Genomic DNA, 21,185 nt, shown 5'->3' on the forward strand with positions numbered 1-21,185 from the left:
ATGTCTTCTCATTCAGTTGGCATGCCTATTATCCAGCAGATGTTTGTTAGCTGGAGGAAGCATGTGTTTGACTGTCATAGTAGCCAGTTAGCTGCATATTTGGGCAGTGCTGGGTGTATATTCAGGATTCTGTAGATCCATTCTGTTGGACAACAGTGTGTGGTTTATGTGTGAGAAGAGTGTTGTGCATGCAGCAATACTCAATTATGTGGTTTATCTCTGCTGTGTTGGGTTGAGTGTAGCATTCTATTTAAAGTGTCCTGGGATGTGTCTGAGAGATATTTGAATAGGCTGCTGTGAGCCTGTTAATACAAACCTATGCGGCATATGGTTACATGTTCGTTGAATATTTTACACTTTGTGCTTCCCAAAGAAAGCTAGAAGGTTCTAGCACCTCCTGGGCTAAAGTTTGAAGTGGAAAAGCATTTAAAGCGCCTATTCAAAGCACCTAGATGCTGAGTTTTTATTTAACATTGAGCTTTCTTACAATTGTTATCCTTTGTAGTGACTGTTTGCGTCACTATGGCCTTCCTTTCAGAAGCATTGTGGTTCTTCTTTCCGGAGTCAAATGATTAGAGGGACAAGCTAAAGGTTTTGGTATGTTGAGATTTGAGCTAAAGAAATGTGCTCCGGAATGCACCACTGTTCACTTTCCTAGAACCTAAACAAATACCCAAAGACCCCTTCACCTAAACAATTAAGTGCCATCACTACAAAATGGAGTTTGTTGGTGTGTCCCTGTTCTCTTCCAAGTGAAGTCCTGCTTTGACCCAATGTATGGCTACCAGTGTCCAGTTGAGGTGCATATTCAATATTACTAAAGGTCCGGTTGCCACTCGGCTTTGGAGCGGACAGTGGCTGGCTAGGTTTGCACAACCTAGAGTTCCCTTTTAAAATGATAATGGGGTAGCAGTTACTTTGTCTCAAAACCCACCTGGTGTGATAGTTGGCTACTGATCACAACATAGGGTCTGGACCGGAGATTTAAACTGATATTACAGGAACTATTTCTCCTAGGCATACAGTTCCAGTGATTGCAGAATCAGAGTGATGACTTGCCACAATAGAATCTGGACCTCAGGCCCTGGGTTTAAGTAAAGGTTTTGCTAGACATCTAGGGATGGTCAGAGAGGTAAATACAGGCACCCCATGGGTACAGGAAGGGCCATGGTGAAACATTCTCACCACACTAGCAGCCACCATTAAAGAAGACTGTAATTATAACTGCACTAAAGCTGGACATGAGATACATAACCAAACATTCTTAAAATGAACTCAAAACCCTGTCCAATAGGTCGGTCTCTTTCTATCCCCTCCCTGACTTCTAAACAATTTGGTGAATCAGGGTGCACTGCTGCAATAAAACATTCAATGCTAAAAGGAATTTTGAACATGCTTCAGTTTCAAATGGGTTCTTTGCAACAACCAATTATTCTTCTTAAAGCACCTTTCGTGCCCATAATGTTGACTGAGGAAAGAATAGAGCCTCGTACCGCAAACTAGTCCTGTCTCAGGGCTTCATTTTGTGATACCCACCACTTCGTAAATCCTGTCACCCTTCTCATGACAAGGGGTATAGGGTCTTATTTCACTAAAGGCTTGGCAGCACTCTTCCCCTCCATGCTATGTACCCTTCATCTCCCCTCCCCACTTACAGCATAGGTAGTTGGGGTATGGGAAAAAGAGAGGGTGGGAAGAGCAGCCTAAGCGGATCCTACCCCAAAGTTGTTAATGATTTCACTTGCGATCTGCCAGTTGGAATATAGCTAACAGCAAATCTTTGGACAGACTCTTTTTTTAACCTGGAGGCTTGAACAGTTTGCTCTGATAGGTTCTCTCCCCCAGAAATTTCCATCCGCCTAGCACCTTGCATAAAGTAAGATTTAAACTTAGCAAAACCCTTGACGCTTCACTAGTGGCTTAATACAAGGAAGGTACTATTCTGGGGCTCTGGTCCTATTGCAGTTAACGTTATCCATGTCTTCCTCATTTCTGCAAATGACGTTGAACTCCTCATCCCGGCCACAGTTTTTTCTGGATGCTTGTTATTTATCCCAGTGTAACCTCTGCATGTGATTTAGCCATAGATATGTGTTCTCTAGTGGATTGGTTCATAGTTTCTTTTTTTTAGGGTATTACTGCAAATGCATTACCCTTTAGGCCATATTGCAACAGGATACCATAGATAGTGAAAGCATTTCAAATTCAATTAGTCTATTTTGGGTGAATGGCTTTCTAACAGTTACTGGGCGAAAGAGGCCAGACGTTGCTTTGTTGTGTGTTTCTGACGGATACTTTTAACTGCAGATTCTTCCCCTTGTGAATACGTCCCAGGCGCCAGACTGGATCTGGAGATTTTTCTCAGCATTGCTCTTGTGCTCCCGCAGTTAGCGTTGTGCAGCTCTTTATCCACTGCGTCGCACCCCGGAAGTGACTCCAGGGACCACATGTGCCCCACCCTTGCGGGCGGACTACAGTTACTTTCTTTCTGCAACAACTGTCCTCTGGAAAAAAAAATCCTCTTCTAAAATCTTGATAACACATTTTAAGGTGGTAGTTAGGAGGGACTCCGAGATTACACAACACAGGGAAAGGATGCTATTCTTTAGTTGCTCGCAACTCCCACTTCTCCTGACCCAGTTTCAGGAGGCTCTCAACCCAAGATCATCATTTGCTTTGTTTTAACTAGGCAGATTGACTCCACGTCACTATGGTCTGCTTCGTGTATGTATTAGTCCGCATTCCCTCATGACACTGTGATTGTGTGCATATCTGTTGACTCTGGCAGCAGATGCATTATGAAACTTGGCTTAGCTTAAAGGTTCAGTTATTATCTGTGGCCTCCTTTTCATTTGATTTACTTGGGTACCCGACCTGTAAGCTGAGGCTCTATGCTATTGAACTAGCGGAACTTTTGCAGAGATAATTTCTGTGACAGTTGTACAGGTGACCCTCTCCGGAATTCTGTTCTCTTTAACTGCCTTGATGTGCTCAGATTAATGCTGCAAGCCAATTCATTGACTTTGACACACATTAACAAAGCATGACTTTTCACAGGGAAGAAAAGCACAGAGTTGGAGAAGAAACGTACTTTTCAGCCTAAGTCCAAAGCCAAGAAGAAGAAGAAGGTTGAGTCATCATCCGAGGTCATAAAAGAGCCAACAAACAGCAGCACAGAACAAGGAGGGAGCAAAGAAGGGACCGGCGAGGGCAAGGTAAGCCCGGTAGACAATGGCACATCGGATCGAGAAGAGGAGATGGAACCAGTGGATCATGGTGCCGCTCGATCCACCCCTCAGGAAGGTATGAAGGAGTGCTTCTGATTAATTATGCCCTTGACTCACACCCAGGGTACCGCAACCACATACACTACTCGTACAAAGCAGGTAGTACACCTTACAAAGCAGGTAATGCACCTTACTTCATGCACACACCTGAAATGGCACAAGCAGTAACTGGGCAAGTTCCCTATCATAGAACAGCTAAAACATAGGCAACAACTGAGCATTCTTACTTGGTAGGCCAAAAATGCCTCACATGCAGTAGCACTGCATTCTTCGCACTGTATAGCCACAACACTGGGTACATTCACAGATGGCATCCTCATTAAGAAATCTGTCCAACAATGGAAGCTTACCTCTTGCAAAGAACAAATGCATACATAATGGCAGATATGAATTGACAAATCACTGTATCTTTACTTTGATGTCAAGTTCAGTGTATAATCCGTTCTTGACCTATCACCAGAGAGAGATGCATGCAGGGAGGAGAGCAGAGTTTTGTATGCAGGTCCACCTTCTGATGGGATCTTCTTTTTTTAGGGGAGCGTAGAGGATAGTTTAATTTAAACCATTCATTCATTTAATTGTGAAATATTCTATACTTTTGCTAGAATCCTTTTTTAAGTTTACCATGGGCCTTTTATTCAGCTTCTAAACATTTAGGGTTTATTGTATCATTCTAGAGTCAAAGGATACAGCATTGCAGCTGGTTATTATGTCGGTGCCTGAAAAACCAACGCCGTCAGTGCCCCATAGAAGTGTCCCTACTAAGAAGGAGTCACTAAAAGAGGAGAGACGGAAGGAAAAGCCAGGTTTGTGCACAATGCTTGGGAGAGGCAGCGGGAGTGAAAGTAGGGGGTTGGAATGGATGTTACCCTGTGTGTGATGCGATGCGCAGGCATGAAAAGAGAAAGCAGGTGTGTACAGAGCTTGCCACCAGCTGATATAAACCAGGTATATCCCAAACATTAAAGACCGCAGGGTAAAAAACTAGAAATTAGGCCTTTTTGATCTATAGCACATGCAGGGGGAAACAAGTAGTAATGTGTGTATTTGTAGTGTGCATTGAAGCTGGTGACGTTAAGCAGATGTGTTTAATGCCTACCTGCACAGGGTCAATCAATCAATCATTTGTAGAGCGCACTACTCACCCGTGAGGGTCTCAAGGCACTGGGGGGGGCGCTATTGCTCGAACAGCCAGGTCTTGAGGAATCTCCTGAAGGTCAGTAGGTCCTGTGTCTGCCGCAGGTGGATGGGGAGGGTGTTCCAGGTCTTGGCGGCGAGGTGGGAGAATGATCTGATGCCGGCGGTCGTTCTGCGGATGCGTGGAACGAGGACGGGGTCGGCAGAGCGGAGCTGTCGGTTCGGGGTGTAGAAGGTGAGTCGGTAGTTGAGGTATGCTGGTCCGGTGTTGTGGAGTGCTTTGTGAGCGTGGGTGAGGAGCTTGAAGGTGATCCTCTTGTTGACAGGGAACCAGTGCAGGTCTCTCAGGTGGGCTGTGATGTGGCTGTGGATGTCGAGGATGAGGAGTGAAGAGGCGTTCTGTATGCGTTGGAGTCGTTTCTGGAGTTTGGCCGTGGTTCCCGGGTAGTGGGCGTTGCCGTAGTCCAGTCTGCTGCTGACGAGGGCCTGGGTGACTGTCTTTCTGGTTCCGGTGGGGATCCATCTGTAGATCATGCGGAGGGTGTTGAAGCAGGAGGATGAGATGGCGTTGACTTGTTGGGTCATTGATAGCGATGAGTTTAGGATGAACCCCAGGTTGCGTGCGTGGTCGGTGGGTGTCGGTGCGGCTCCCAGGGTGGTCGGGCACCAGTAGTCATCCCAGGTGGAGGGGGTGGAGGGGCGGATGAGGACCTCCGTCTTGTCTGAGTTCAGTTTCAGGCGACTGTTCTTCATCCATTGGGCGACGGCCTTCATTTCTTCGTGGAGGTTGGTTTTGGCGGTGGTGGGGGCCTTGCTGAGGGAGAGGATCAGCTGGGTGTCGTCGGCGTATGAGATGATATTGAGGTCGTGTGAAAGGACGTTGTCAGCTAGCGGGTGCCATGTAGACGTTGAAGAGTGTCGGCCTGAGGGATGATCCTTGGGGAACGCCGCAGATGATCTTGGCGGCTTCCGATCGGGGAAGACAGACCCTCTGGGTTCTGTTGGTGAGGAAGGAGGTGGTCCAGTCCAGGGCTTTGTCGTGGATCCCTGCGTGGTGGAGGCGTGTGCGTAGGGTGTGGTGGCAGACGGTGTCGAAGGCGGCGGAAAAGTCCAGGAGGATGAGGGCCACGGTTTTGCCGTTGTCCAGCATGGTCCTGATGTCGTCGGTGGCGGCGATGAGGGCAGTTTCGGTGCTGTGGTTGCTGCGGAATCCAGATTGGGACGAGTCCAGAACGTTGTTCTCTTCAAGGAAGCGTATTAGTTGCCTGTTGACAATTTTCTCGATGACTTTCGCCGGGAACAGGAGCAGGGAGATGGGCCGGAAGTTCTTGAGGTCGTTGAGGTACACCTTTGGTTTCTTGAGCAAGGCGTTGATCTCTGCATGCTTCCTGCTCTCCGGGAAGGTGGCGGTCTCAAAGGAGTTTTTGATGATCTTCCGGAGTTGGAGTGCGATGATGGAGCTTGCTTTGTTGAAGATGTGGTGCGGCCAGGGGTCGGATGGTGAGCCGGAGTGGATGGTGTTCATGATTTCGATGGTGTCGTCGTCGCTGACTTGGGTCCAGGAGAGCAGGAGGCCGGTGTGGCTGGGGGGTGGTGATTCTGAGGTGTCGGTGACTGTCGGGGGGTCTGGTTGTTGAAGCTGTCGTGGATGTCTGCGATCTTGCAGTGGAAGAAGGTGGCTAGGGAGTCACAGAGATCTAGCGACGGCAGGATGTCGTTGGAGTTGGAGCTGGGGTTGGAGAGTTCCTTCACGATGTTGAAGAGCTCTTTGCTGTTGTGTGCGTTGTTGTCGATGCGTTCCTTGAAGGAGGTCCTTTTGGCAGTTCGAATGAGTTAGTGATGCCTGCGGATGGCGCTCTTGTTGGCTGTGTAGTTGTCTGGTGTCTGTTCGAGGTGCCACTTCTTCTCGAGACTTCGGCAGGTCTGTTTGGATGCCTCGAGGTCGGCGGTGAACCAGATGGCTTTTCTGTCAGTGTGTCTGTTTGAGGGTTTCTTGATCGGTGCGAGAGTGTTGGCGAGGTCGTTGATCCATTGCCTGAGGCTGCTGGCAGCAGTGTCGGTGTCGGTTGTCGGGTTTCGGGCGAGGGTGGCGATTAGCTGGTCTTTGGTGACCTTGTTCCAGCTGCGGTGGGGGGTCCGTTGTGGGAGGAGGTGCGTGGTGGGTTTCTCGAAGGTGAAGTGGATGCAGCGGTGGTCGGTCCAGTGGAGTTCGGTGGTGTGGCAGAAGGTGACGTTGCTTGCGGAAAAGATGGGGTCGAGTGTGTGTCCGGCGGAATGGGTGGGAGACGTGACGAGCTGTTTGAGTCCGAGGTTGTCGAGCAGGGTGGTGGAGTTTCTGTCGTTGGTGTTCTCGAGGTGGAAGTTCAGGTCTCCAAGGAGGATGTAGTCCGTGGATGCGAGGGCGCACGTGCTGACGAGGTCGGCGATGGAGTCGCTGAAATGTGGCCGGGGTCCGGGGGGTCTGTATATGAGGGTTCCTCCGAGGGTGGTGTTGGGATCGTTGTGGATCTGGAAGTGGAGGTGTTCGGCGGTGCTGAGGGCGTCATCGGTGCTGGTTGAGATTCTGAGTGTGTTCCTGTGGACGATGGCGATTCCTACTCCGTTGGTGCGGTCCCTGTGGGTGATCTTGTAGCCGTCCGGGATGGCTATGGCGATGTCTGGCACTGAGGAGGTGTTCATCCAGGTTTCCGTCAGGAAGGCAACGTCCGGGGAGGCTGAATCAAGTAGGTTCCAGAGTTCAGTGGCGTGCTTGTGGACGGAGCGGGTGTTGAGTAGTATGCAGCTGAGGCGTTTGCGTCCTGCTACGGTGGGTGGGCGGTGGATCGGAGGCCAGTGAAGCAGCATTTCTGGCAGGAGAAGGGTCCGTGGGTGCGCTTTGGGGTGACCTGGAAGCAGGTAGATAAGCGGCCGGCATTGAGTGCGTGGAGGATGTTGGCGTCGTAGCAGCGTCGGGTGTCGTGGCGATCGCGAGGTCCAGGGGGTCTGGCGCTGGGAACGGAAGGGCGCAGACGGGCTTGCCTTTGGAACGCCCGCTTCGCGCGGCCGCCATAAGAAGGGGAGGTGGGAGGGAGGAGCAGCTGGGAGGCGGGCACGAATGGGCGAGTGAGGGGGGCGTGGCCGCAGGGAACGCAGCAGCAGGAAGGAGAAGGCTGAAACGCTGGGAGGGCTACGGGCGAAGGGGGAAAAACGGGCAGAGAAGGAGTACAAAAAAGGAGTACAAGCAGAAAACAGACTACAACAGTTTAATCAATCAATAGCAGAAAAAACAGACTACAGCAGTTTAATATAACAGCAGAACAGAATACAACAAAATGACAGACAAGTAAAACAGGCAGAGAAAAATAGAACAGAGCGCGCAGACAGATACTCACGGCTCACCACTGGGCTACCAGGGATGAGGCGCAGGCGGGAGTCTGCGGGTGGAGCAGGGCCTCGAACATTAATAGGAGGGTAGGACATTAATCATGTCATGCATTATACAGGTAATAAATTAATAACTAGGGGATATGCATTCGGGAAGAAATTAAATAAGTACATGCAATGTGTAGAGCTAGCAGATGCGAGCAACCAAGTTCTCTAATGTACATCCCAAGTAGAATATCTCCTCTGTGGCGGTGCGGTAATGTTATCCTATGGGGGATAAACGTACTGCATTTGGGCACTTTTCAGTGACTTACAGAACTGTTCTTCTGGACTTAAGGTGAGTATGGGGAAAGGTCCAAAGCAACTCCAACAGGTCACTTCAGGCGGCACTGGGGAAGCCGGGTGCAGAGGTGTGGTACAGCGTCAGGTACCCCATTCACTTCAATGGAGATCTGTTTGGTTAAAAAGAGGCTGCAAGTGTGGACTGGGGGCCAGTCTGTGGGAACCGACAGGCGGGCTCGTCCCTTGAGATGTTCGGGCACGTAGGGGCACTGTATAGGAAAGTGGGTTTCCGTTGCAGTAACCCCCCCACTTTTTGTCAGACTACTGATGCACTTTGGCTTGATGTGCCCTGGGTCCCTGCCAATCAGGTTCCCAGGGCCTGTGTTCTTTCCCCAACACTAACCCAATTGGCATCTCTAGCCACAGGTCAGCCCCTGGTAAATGGTACCAGGGGTAACCAGGGCACTGTGACCAGGGAAGACCTCTAAGGGCTGTAGCACTTATTGTGCCACCCTTAGAGGCCCTGTACCTTTACACACATACTGCCTTTGCATGCAGCATGTTTTGGTGTGGAACAAAGTGAAGAGTCGACATGGCACACATGCCTGTGTGCCATGCCTACAACCCACTGCCCTGGCATAGATCAGTCACCCCTCTAGCTGGGTGCCCTATACCAGTGGTGGGGATACAGGTGCATGAACCCTGTACCCTTAGAGGGTCTAAGTCCATTCTTAGACATTGTAAGTGCAATGCTGCCATTAAGTGTATATGGCGCTGGGAGCTTGTCATTACGAACTCCACAGCACCATAATGGCTACACTGAAAACTGTGAAGTTTGGTATCAAACTTCTCGGCACATTAAACCCACACTGATGCCAGTGTGAGATTTAATGAAACATGCACACAGAGAGCATCTTAGAGATGCCCCCAGAAAAGTGACCAGCCTCTGGTGGGTTCCATGACTGGAACACACCAGCCTGCCACCACAAGACATGTTTCTGGACCCCTAGGGTGGGAGCCTTCGCTCCCTGAGCCCAGAAACAAAGCCTTTGCTGAGCTGAGGTGTTCACACCTCCCCCAGGCCAGGAAGAGCCATCTGTGGCAGGGAAACTTCAAAGGCCTGGCAGCCTTTGTACTACGACCCCCCAGCTTCTCCTATCAGGAGCAGGCCCCCTTCCTGTCTCCCCTCGTTTTCGACAGGAAGACAGGTGGGAAAAACTAGCCAGCCCAGAAAGTGTGCCTACCTCTGCCAACTCCACCCCTCAGGTGGGGGAGGAGAGATGAAGCCCACTCAGGATTAGGGATTGTGCTCACTCCCCCACATAGAGTGAGCACACCAAGGGTGTAGTCACCCTAAGGTCAGTAGTCCATTGGCTACTGACCTAGTGACCCCTAAAAGCCCCCTAAATACAGTATTTAGGGGGCAGCCCTGAACCAAGAAAGCAGCCAAGAACCTGCAACAAGAAAAAAAGAAGGACCGAACAAAGACGCCCACTGACTTAGCCCCAGCCCTACCTGCCTGTCTCCACCTCGAACCTACTCCTGCGAAATCCCGGTGTGTCCTGCAGCCAGCAACCTCAAAACCCCGGAGGACCTGCCTGCCTTCAACCACAAAGACTTTGTCTCCCGTGAGCACCGGATTTGTACATCTGCAACCTCTGTCTCGAGCTCGAGTAGCCAAACACCACGAGGAGGTTTTCCCGGTGATCCTGACCCGAGATCCGGCAACCCCTGACCTGCCTCCAGCCGACGCCTGCAGCCTATATCCTGATGATCCCCCCCCCCCCCCCCCCCCCCCCAACCGCGACCAGGAGCTGGTAAGAACCTCCAACCCCAAAAGGCACCCCTGCACCCGACGCCCCGCGGGCCTTGGGTGGCCCAACCGACGGTGCCTAACCAACCCCCAACCTCCCAACTTACCTCTCGAAGTGGTGGTCACACCCAGAAGACCTTGGTCCCCAAGCCTGCAATGCCTTTGCAAACCGGAGGTTCCCCATAGCAAACAGGGTGCCCGATGTCAAAACAGCACCCTGCACCCGGCCACCCCAGTGCTCCTGAGGGTGCACCTTTGGTGCTACTTTGTTTCCCCATTTACCCTGAGCTAAAGTCTTGGAGCTTGGCTCCCACAACCAAGTGGCCTGCTCATCAGCAGCCACCAACTGGAGGCCCCCCTATCCCCTATTGGATAACATTGGGCCTCAACACTCTGCACCCGGCCGCCCTAGTGCCGCTGAGGGTGTAACAAGAGTGCATCACTGACAGTGGGGGACCCATGAGTCTGCCCCCAGAACCTCAACTCCCACTACCAAATACTTACCTCAAGAGCGATAACCATTTTTTCGTCCATAGGATAACATTGAATGTTTTTCTTGGAAAGGTTTCTAAGTGTGGAGTTTGAAAACCTAAAGAAATTCTTTAAAATTGCACTGTTTTACACAAACGATTCTACTTACCTGTTTACAGAAAACGTCCTAGTGTAGTATCTAGGTATACTACTCTGTGTAAGAAAAGTAATCCAAAAAGCAACTTACCTGGTATTTTATTGAAAAGCCCATTCACGTCTATGTACTGTATTTACAAAGTATTGCATTTCTCTGCAACCATAATGTAAGTCAGAACAAAGTGCATATGCAATTACAATTCATACTGTTTACAAACTGCATTACTACTGTAAAGTATTTATTGCTTACCTGTGCCAGACTTGCTTGGTTCTAGAAAATAAAAAAACTAAAAGAATAGTGTGTACAACAAATGCTTAACACTGTTCTCTGATACTACCTTACTGCTCGACCAAACTACCACAAATCGAGAGTGAGGTGCTATCTAACTTTACCTCTGCCTACCTTTGGGGTTCCACTGGGCTTTGTGCATACTGTACCTCGCTTTGGTATAGTATATACAGAGCCAGATTCCTACACACCGTTGGTCCACTTCTCCCCAGGCTTTGGGGCTCAGGTGCAGTGTTGTCTTTTGGCTTCAGTTCACGTGCTGGAGTCACTCGCAGTTAGAGGGGGCCTGCAGAAGGAGGTTCCAGGTGGTGACTGGAAGGCCAGTCTGGCCAGACCCACAAGAGACGACCCCAATCTTGGGTCAGAGGACCATGTGGACACTGTCACCTCCCTCAGACTTGGGCTCTTCCTGAGATAAGCTGCTACCATGGCTAGACATTTGGTAAAAACTCTTGGGGCTGTGGTAACCCCGAACGGAAGCACTTTGAACTGTTAATGTTGTCCACTCACCACAAACCTCCAGTATCGTCAGTGCACTGGGTGGATGCGTATCTGGAAGTAGGCGTCCTTCAGATCAAGCACGGACATGAAGTTACTTTGCTGGACTAGTGGCATGACGTCTTGTAGAGTCACCATATGGAGATGCTCCAACAGATATATTTGTTGAGGGGCCTGAGATCAAGATGGCATGGTGTCAAAATGAACATCCAACTGCACCGAGAGTATGTTGGGACAACTGTGCTATTTATTTCAGTCATTCCACCTCTGCCTTGGGTGTATAACAGATGCCTCCTGCAATGCATGCTAACAGGGGATGTCACAGGATAGCTTGCCCTTCCACAACATCCTCAGCGCATTATACTGGTAGTGACCCTCCCTCCTCACCCTACACCAATGGAATAGATACTTAACTCTCAGTAGGTGAAGAACCTGGTGTCTTCAGAGGGCCATACTACAGGAGCAAATTTGGGTGGGGGTGTCATGCTTGGCTACTACTCACCGGCCGGAGTGGTTCACGCATCCAGACTGAAACGTGGTGTTGCGGTATCGCACTGTGAGCAGAGGAGCAGTGCTATTCTAGTACGAGGACGTTGATCACTGCTCGGGCCGTAAAGCAAAGACCCTGCATGGCACCCACCCTCACCATTATAGCCTCTAATTGTCTGCACCTGAACCATCAGCTCATTGGCTTCTGGGGTTGGTTTATATCCTAGGCAGTATTTGCTGGGCTGCATTTGTGTAAATGTTTACACTCACTGCGCATGGGCAGGAAATGTTGCCTTGTCAAAGGGGAAGCCCAGGACAGCAATGTGAATTCGTTGGGCAGCAGGATTGGAAAGGATGGCACAAATTATCCTGGCGCCCAGAAATAAGTGCCATTGCCCACCACTGGCAAGCAATGGGCCAAAATATGCATGGAGTTTGGTCTTTTGTTCTTTAACATGTTTTTCAGATGAATAAAGCATTTGTTTTTACATGATTTCTTTTTCAACAGGTTTTATTGTATTTAAGTCACACACTGTTGACATTGGCCAGGGATCGCTTTCTGCATCGTCAATTAACAAATAAAATGTAACATTTACATTGTGGCAGTCAAGTAGTATCAATGACATCCGTTCTGAGCTCTCCCTTTCTAACTCCCCAGCCTCCCTCCCCGGTCCTTCCGGGTCATCTGCCCTCTGTCAGCTGAAGCATTTCCCAATGCCCTCTCCATAGGATCCCCAGGTGGAGTCTGTAACCGCAGTGTAGATTCTCCCGAGTCCGACCCAGGGTCTTAGAGTCTATCAGCTCGCGCCTCCCAGGCTCTGTATGCATTTGTTTACATGATTGTCAATATCTACTGTTGCTTGAATTTGAGTTCCCATAAACACCTGTCTAAGAAAGGCCAGGAATCTTGTTGTGACGGGACGTGCTGAGTTTAACTCATGGCATCTTACCACCGACTCCTGGCTTATTTCTAGGGTTTTTGTACAAACTGGATCATAATATTATACACAGAATTCTGTGATCCCTGTATAAACGGAAGTCACTCATTTCTTTACAATCGGCAGCCTGTGATTCACCAAGTTGCCGATTATATAAAAAGAAATATTCACGTCAGAACTCGACTCTTATAAAGTTATTACAGTCGAATTCTGACGTCACAATGCCTGATGCCAGAGCCAGCAGCCGGGGTGAAAGGCAGGTCAGGTCAGGTCATGGAGCATAATTAAAGCAGCTGTTTAAAGCAAAAAACAAAACATTGCTTTTCTTCTGCACAGTTTTAATAGCTTACAATGACGAGCAGAGAGAATGTTTATTTTCCCTTACAGAAAAGCTCATCAAATCTTTTTGCATGTTTCCACACGTTTGGAGCTACTGCAGCCTTTTTGTTTTTTCAAAAATGGACTTGTATTGAACTATTTCTAATATCTGTTTGCAACAAATATCGAATGGGCTTTTCATGGGTTTAATTTTGTACTACCAGCGCAAATGTGCTCGCTCTTTCGTAAGAAAGAGCTACGCACCAAGGTTTTAAGTGGTTTGTGGGAAAGATGATGGTTGGACCATGTATTTATTGGGATTAATTCCCCCCGGTGTAAATGATGAGTATATTTCAAGTCACAGAGGAGTTCCATAACCTTATAGAGGAACTCTGCCTTCGTCTTCATTCCTCTATATGGTTATGGAACTCCTCTGTGACTTGCACTATCCCTATAACGTACAGCAGGGGATACTTTATCCCTGATTTAATGCCATCATAATATTGATCAGATTTTATTTGTTTTTTATTTTTTATTCTTTTTATTGAATAAACAAAAACAAAGGCGGCAAAAACAAACAACAAATTGCAGTGCAGTCTCAATAATTTACCACATTTCCAGTGCCTTAGCACAGTATTCGCCATTGCGTTATATAGTACCAATAACTTAGTCTTGTATCTGATAAAATCCTTTGTGCTCCGAACATTATTCTCCCATGTGGTCCGCCGACAATGGGGAGGCATCGTTGAATGGTGTGCATCCCTCTACTTTCATTCCACGCACCCCAGATTCTAGTTCATTTTTGTGGGCAACCTCTGTTTTCATACATTACCCTCTCCGCTTGCATGCAGCAATCCATGTCACACTCCCAGTCCCCGATTTTAGGCTTAGCTACCCCCTTCCATGTTCTCGCTATCTTACGTTTTGCAACCATACAACCCAAGGAGACCCACACTCTCTCGGCTCTCGATAGGTCAGTTGCATCCCAGATATTAAGAAGACACAGGCGGGGTGAGACTTCCAAGGTTTTATGACAGGTGGAAGACAATGCTGATGTGACCCTCCCCCAATACGTCTGAAGAATCGGGCATTCCCACCACTGATGCAGGTAGGTGCCGTTTTGACCACATCCCCTAGGGCAAGCAGTGGAGCCCAGGATACCCACTTTAACAAACAACGAACTGGTGTAGTATGCTCTGTGCAGGAGTTTGAATTGGATACATTTAAAACGGGATCAGATTGCCACCTCCTGGGGGGGCGCCAAAGCCTCTTGCCAGTCTTCGTCGCTAATGTCCCCGATATCCTCCACCCATTTTGCACGAATTTTTCCCAACGTATCTGGTGTATTGTTTAGTATTTTCCTATATGTCAGTGAAATAGCCTTTTCTTGGAGGTAATCATCTAGGAGTCTATCCTCTAGGGGCGATGAGACCGGTAGGTCAGTGCTTTTGGGTATCGCCCTTTGTAGTGCATCACGGGCTTGGAGGTATCTAAAAGTTTCCCCGCTATGCAATTCCTAGTCGTGCTGGAGATCGCTGAAGGGGACCACCCTGCCTCCGGCCCACATGTCGCCCCCCTTCGAGAGACCGATCAAGTCCCACTTGTCAAATCCCGGATATTTCAATAACACTCCCAACTGGTGTGTGTCTAGCAAAGGGGTAACTTGTGTGATTCTAGCTTTCCACCCCAAAGCAGCCGTCGCTGTATGCCATATATCAATTGTGATGGAGGTTGGAGTGTATTTTCGTGCACATTTCCTCCCTCCATAAATTGCTCTGGGATAATTGCCAGGGAACGTATTGAGTCTATCCATCCTGTCGGCGGAATTTGTTAGATTTTTAGATTAAAAAATCTCCATGTTCATTAGATTCGTACACCCCAGTTCAGTCTGAGGAAAATAATCTGGAAATGTTTTCTCAGGATTCTGCTGACAGAGTGGACTCAAGAATGCATGTAATGACCATAATGCACTGAAATTTCACAAAAAAGAAAACACAGAGAAAAAAGTCCAATAAACGTAGAGACTGAAAATAAGCTAATGAAATGAGCTCTCATCGGCAGCCAAACTCCTTGACTGAGTGCAAAGTAGTCATGAAGCATGTTAAGTCTGAATAGTATACGAAATTGCGGAATCATTTAATAGCTTTTGCTGAAGAATGCACGCTACCATGGGCAGCTGTTGTGTGCGTAACAGAATCAACAAATAATGCATGATCTAAACCAAATCAAGCAGCCAGAAAAAGAGAATATTTATGGGTGAAGCATTAAGCTTATTAGGCTGTTAATTGAACAAATCCACAGCTACATTTCTCATTGCGACCTTCATAGGATAGTTAGAGATAATATGGCCATCCAAAGGACAATCTGCATGCTTCAGCTTTAAGAGGATTCTCCATCATTACAGCTCACTCAATTCAGTGGGTGAAGCCACAACCCACAGCGGTCACTGCCACTTTCATAGTACATTACACTTCCATTGAGTGGACAGACCCAAGCTCTCACTCCCTTTGCTGTAACACTAGTGGTTTCTGCACTCATTGGGCGACGACCGCCTTCAAATAATATCCACATCACTTCACAGGCCAATTTTTCCGTAGTCTCCACAGCAGCTGGCAATTCAGGGCTCGTTCGTTATGCTGTATAGGCACTTATCTAAAATCATGATTTCATTTGTGTAACTTGAATTTTCTTTTCTCTAGAGCCTACAGCGAAAAAGAAGAAGCCTCGATCTATGCTTCCCATCAGCACATCCATGGACCATCGGTCTAAGGAGGAGCAGCATATGGACTGTCTTGCTCTGGCAACATCTGTACACTGCAAAGGTAGGTCCGGCAGTGCCCCAAAAGGTACAGAGGGGACGTTCTGGAGCACTGTTTGAACACTTTGGATGTTTGGAACCTGTACAAGCTGCAGTTCTTGCAATACTAGAAGACTAGGCAGTGGTTCCCAAACTTTTTCGAACTGTGGCTCCCTTTATCTATTGACTGTTGTCCGTAGCGCCCCTCCCCTATTACTTTTTTTTCGGGTGAGGAGGATGTAATCCCAGCCTCTGCAGTACTTCCATTTTTCTTCTCTTTTGTCCGGTGATTGGTTCCTTGCTTACCAAGACATCCAGTGGATGTTCAAAAAACACAGGGGCATTCCACATCACAGGCAGACTGTGCTAAAGTGGCAGGTACACAAAAACCCAAACAGTAAATAAATAAATGAACCAGTTGGAGTTGCCACCTGACTGGTTTTCTATCAGCATCACCGGTATTTTGATGTACCAGCTGGTCCAAAAATTAACAAGACCACCCAAAGCTGGTATTTGTATGGCACTTATGATCTGTACGTACTTCATACAGCAAATATACCTTGAGACCACTTTTAAATGTATTCTAGAGCAGTGTTCATGATCTGTGACTAGTATTAACTGAAGTAAGCACCATTATGCAGTGCTGCTGCCTGTTGAGCCCTGTAGCTGACATAGGAGCAGTCCTTGTTCAGGAACTTTCTCAGCATGAACAGTAAAACCATCAGCGCTGTGCGCTCACCTTCAGCTGACGCTTGCTGATTCATGAGGCACACCTGTCAACTAATTCTACTATAGATGAGTGGGGGTTTATGCATACGCGTATGCCACCACATTCCAAAACTTTTACATAGTGGTGAATATTTGAAAGAATGGGGAGTGAGCGTCAGCAGGTTGAAGACTTCATTTTTGAAGCTAAGCCAACTGACAACGTAGTATTTTTTTTGTATTGGCAGGAAAGATTGTAACTCACACAGCATAGTTCTCCAGTCAATTAATACACCCAAAACCTCCACGAACACTCACAACTGAATGTGAAATGACCCCAAAGTTTGTTAGAAAAACATCCCATTTCTCAGGCATGCCAGCTCAAGGCTTCTCAGAGCACTCTTAGCTTCCAAGTGCAACAGAGAAGCAGATGCAAGAGCTTGGAAATGTTCCCCAGGTATCTCGAAATAATGAGAATTATTTTGCTTTTCATGCGCAAATAAAAAATAATATACAGTCTCACGCGATGTACTCCCCCGCCCCAATACCACCCGCCCCCATTTGCTAAGCACCACCATCATTCTAGTTTCTTTTATTGTTGAGCTGATTACTGGAACCAGCTGATTTTAAATGGGCGTTATTCTCCTGCTCTTATCAGCGCAGGGAGTGAATTAATATTTAATTGTGGGTTTCTTTCGTGGGGTTGAAATTGGCAGGTCCAGTGCTAGGTTTCAATGGAAGGACTGACTAGTCATAATCCTGAATGAACCGCACGGCGCTCACTCAGTGATCTGCAAATTAGCGGCATACATTATTAGGATATTATTGTGATGTGTAATTCTGAGGAAAGTTAAATTAGAATAAGCAGCTGCGCCCCTTTTCCAAGGCGCCTCTCTCCTTCGCATCCCACATTCTCTTTAAATGTGAGGACCATCACTCACTGCATGTCTTCGGATACACATGAAGGACCCGTTGTGGGAGTGAAGTCATTTGTTCAGAAAATGTACAAGAACTTTTAATCAAGCAATTTCACATTTATAATGATTATCCGATTTTCCTGGTAGAAGCCATAGCTACAGTCACTGCAGAAACGGGCCACAATAACGCTCGGCATCACTGTCCTGAATGTTTGTGCCTGGCTTGCAACACGTCACACGCTGGTCCAACCCATTCACGACGCTGACAGGTGCCGTTTCAGAAACTCCCCCGCAAGACATTCCTACTTGGCACATGTCGTTACTGGGGCCCGCAAATGCACATTTCCAAATATGCAACTACCATGTTTTAGAACGGAGGCGTACTGATCGAACCTGCTACCTTTCCCATACTCTCAAGAAGTGTGCGGCGCCCCTGGCGGCGCACCAGGGTGTCGCGGCGCACAGTTTGGGAACCACTAGACTAGGGTGCACATTAAACAGCTGTGCAGTATACAGAACAGCAGAATGGCCTGGAATGTATATGATGGCGAATACGCTGTGATGTATGTTGCAATTCTAGCTGCCTGCAGGGTGGCTGGCTGCCATTGATAACAGGCAACATTTTGTTATATTAACCCATAAATGATTGATGGTAGGATTCCATATTCAACGTTTCTCCTTTCCATCATCTCTGTGTAAATACAAATGGATGCTCGTCTATGTTTGAAGACCTTATCCCTGGCTGTTTGAAATATTTTTAACAGCACAACAAAGTTGTTCATTTTGGCATTGCCACAAGTAAGTACTAAAATACACATTGCCAGTTTTGCCGAGTTCCTGGTTCTTTTTTAAACAATTCTCATGCTATAAAAGTTTTAGAGAGATCACCTCCTAGAAGCCTGGTGGATCATAACCCCAAATCCCTGGTTACTTTGATTTATAAACAGTCCTAGGGCTGTTTGAGACTTTGGGTCCCGTTAGTGCCTATAGTCCCCCAGTGTCTGTCAACTAAAAATCTTTACACCAAATAGCTAGTTTCTGGATACATGCCCCTAAAATGTATTACCAAGTAATATAATAATAATAATAATCCACATTTGTAAAGCGCGAACAATTACCCATAAGGGTCTCTAGGCGCTGGGGGCCCTCGGGAAGATTAAGCAAGCTATTGCCCAGAGTCACATGGTGCTGGGCTAATCTGCTGCCGGAGCCGGGGATCGAACCGTGATCACCAGATTCCGGAGGCAGTCACCCTGGCCGTGGCGCCACACCTCTTCCCGGAGCATCATTGTGAGTGCTGACTCACTGCAGGCTTTGCTCCCTACAGGAAAACCTTAAAAGACTGCAAAAGGGCTCCCTGTCTGGTCTTGCTCTGAACTGACTGATGCTGGACACCACCTACTGGAAAGTTGCTAGGTTTATCCTTTTAGGTAGAAACCACATGTTTTGACCTTATTCTTGTCTGGGTGGCTCTTTAAAAAGAAATGGATGCTGGAAATTTCACCAAACCTGAAACCTAAGATTTTCTGCTTTGCACCTAGAGCTGTTTGGGCAGAGAGCCCTATGTACTTCATATCCCCCTATCTGGCAGGCATAAACCATTGATTAAGTCCATTTACAACGATTGTAGAAACATTCCTCAGACCAGACTGCCTGGTTTTAAGCCTTTAACTTCTTTGGTTGTACACAAATCAACAGTGAAAGTCAGTCTGTGTGGCAAAATGTTATTGTTGAGTGAAACAATAAGTGGTTTTCCATTTTAGCTCTCGTAGGATATTATGCCCTCACCTATAGTCTACACTGATTGACACCAAACTTGGCAGGAAAGTGGAACTTTTACTCAAATTGTGCTTGTTTTCTTGAGCGTTAATCCGTTCAGACGTTTTTGAGATATTTTGTCACTAAACAAAGGCTATGAGAGGATATTAAAGGGTTAACACATTCGTATTTCCCAGCCATCTAAACTCTAGGGTCCGTCACATTTTCAAATTTTAGCACAATGTGCTTGGCTGCATTGGGGCTGAAAAATGTTTTCGTTTTTTTTACCATCTTGAAACTCTTGAGTCTGCTCTCATTCATGAGTTTTGCTCTGTGTAATACATTTTTCACAGCCGTAGGTGACCATCTCCAAATGTGCTCCTTCCTAGGGCAGTGGTTTCCTCCCAAGCGTGGAGAAATCAAAAGCATCCCTTAAGAGTAATTTTTGGAGCAGGGCTCTTAAGTCAAAGCAGGCTTGTGAGCTTGTCTGCGGCCATTTTAGGTACTTAACTCTACCTCCATTTTGTGCCCGATTCAGCTACTCACGATTTTCAGGTACTATAAAAGAAAGAAAATATTTTTAAAAAATAAAATAAAAAGCACAAGCAAAGCCAAAGACCAAAGTCAGTGTCTGACTTAGACTGGAAGTCAAGAAGTGGGTTTGACCTTGGCTAAGTGCAGCGTAGGTTGGATGGCCATTGCGGTTTGAGCACAGAGTCTCGCCTCCAGCCGACCCGGTATGCAGCATAGTTTGAACTCCTGACCCTAGAGCAGTGGTTGAAAATAAAGTAAAATTAGAAGAAAAAATTAAAAGTAAGAAAATGAGTTATGTTTGAGGCTCAAACACACGAAAGCAATGAAATTCGCCTCTTACGCTTTGCAGTGCACACAACAAAACTCCCAGGCGCCCACCATACAAAAAAGACATTTTTTTCAACACTCCTCAACCTCCCAAACACACTATCACACGATCAGTGCGAATTTGTAGTTTGTGCTGGCGGATTTGCACAGCCCGCTCCGGGGAGTGGACGGGCTTGCGGTGCATCATGCGCGATCGTTGAGGGTCGTGTGCGCGATGGCAGGTTCGGACCGGTGGTCACGGAAATGCGGTCTCTGGGAGATTGTACAGCTCAGCGAGAGGAGTTGGCCTAACTGCTAGGGTGCTCGACCTCGGACCTGGGGAACTGGGTTCGAGTCTCGGTAATGACGCTGAACATCCTGTGATTCTGGGCAAATCACTTAATCTCCCGGTGCCTAACAAAGAATAAATTTGTGTCCTAGTGTAACTTAACTGGTGCTATGTAAAGCGCTCGGATACCTGATTGAATTCGTGTCAAGTTCGCGCTATATAAAACTCAGCAAAAAAAAAAAAAAAGTTAATTTGAGAACAACATGGTAAATGACGGTGAGTTATGTTGTGTTGATTGCAAAATGTTACTCTGATCCTCAAACATAACTCAGTTTTAACCTGAGTTTTTTTCCCCCCACTGTCGGTGACTATATCTATATCAGTATATATATATATATATATATGTGTGTGTAGTTATAGTTAGGATCATATTTCCATAGTAAAAGGGTTTTTTGGCTTGCCTATAACTTTGCCGCCATTTGACAAAGTTTCACGAATTTTTGCAAAGAAAAAGTGCATCGGTGATTCTTGTTGCACATGGAAAGTTGTGGGGGCTGAGAAAAATGGGGTTGAAAAAAGGGTGCGTTTGCAATTTTAATTCCCATAGGAACCTGTCAACCCGACTACAGCTCGAACCACTCAATGGAATTGCACCAAATTTGGCAAAAGAGTAGGTGGTGTTAAGCCGATTTGTGCTTTTTGTTATTTGGTGCAAATCCGTTCAGTGGTTGTTAAGAAATTTAAAAAGAAAAAGATAGTGATATCTTTTGTTGCGTAGCCTTCGAGACATGGCACTTGGCTTCACAGAGTCCAAAGGAAAAAAAAGTGGAAATAAAGA

General features: G+C 47.2%; 1 protein-coding gene across 2 annotated transcripts in view; it reads left to right on the forward strand.

Moving 5' to 3' along the window:
• GEMIN5 (gem nuclear organelle associated protein 5) overlaps window positions 1-21,185 on the forward strand; it is a 260,780-nt gene that overhangs the window by 149,816 nt on the left and 89,779 nt on the right. For both annotated transcript variants that reach the window (XM_085617620.1, XM_085617621.1), the window contains exons 17-19: window positions 3,058-3,303; window positions 3,965-4,093; window positions 15,741-15,863. In XM_085617620.1, the coding sequence (XP_085473746.1) occupies window positions 3,058-3,303; window positions 3,965-4,093; window positions 15,741-15,863 (498 nt within the window). The remainder of the gene's footprint in view (window positions 1-3,057; window positions 3,304-3,964; window positions 4,094-15,740; window positions 15,864-21,185) is intronic.

This window comes from Triturus cristatus, chromosome 7 (genome assembly GCF_964204655.1).
Source record: "Triturus cristatus chromosome 7, aTriCri1.1, whole genome shotgun sequence".
Classification (NCBI taxonomy): domain Eukaryota; kingdom Metazoa; phylum Chordata; class Amphibia; order Caudata; family Salamandridae; genus Triturus; species Triturus cristatus.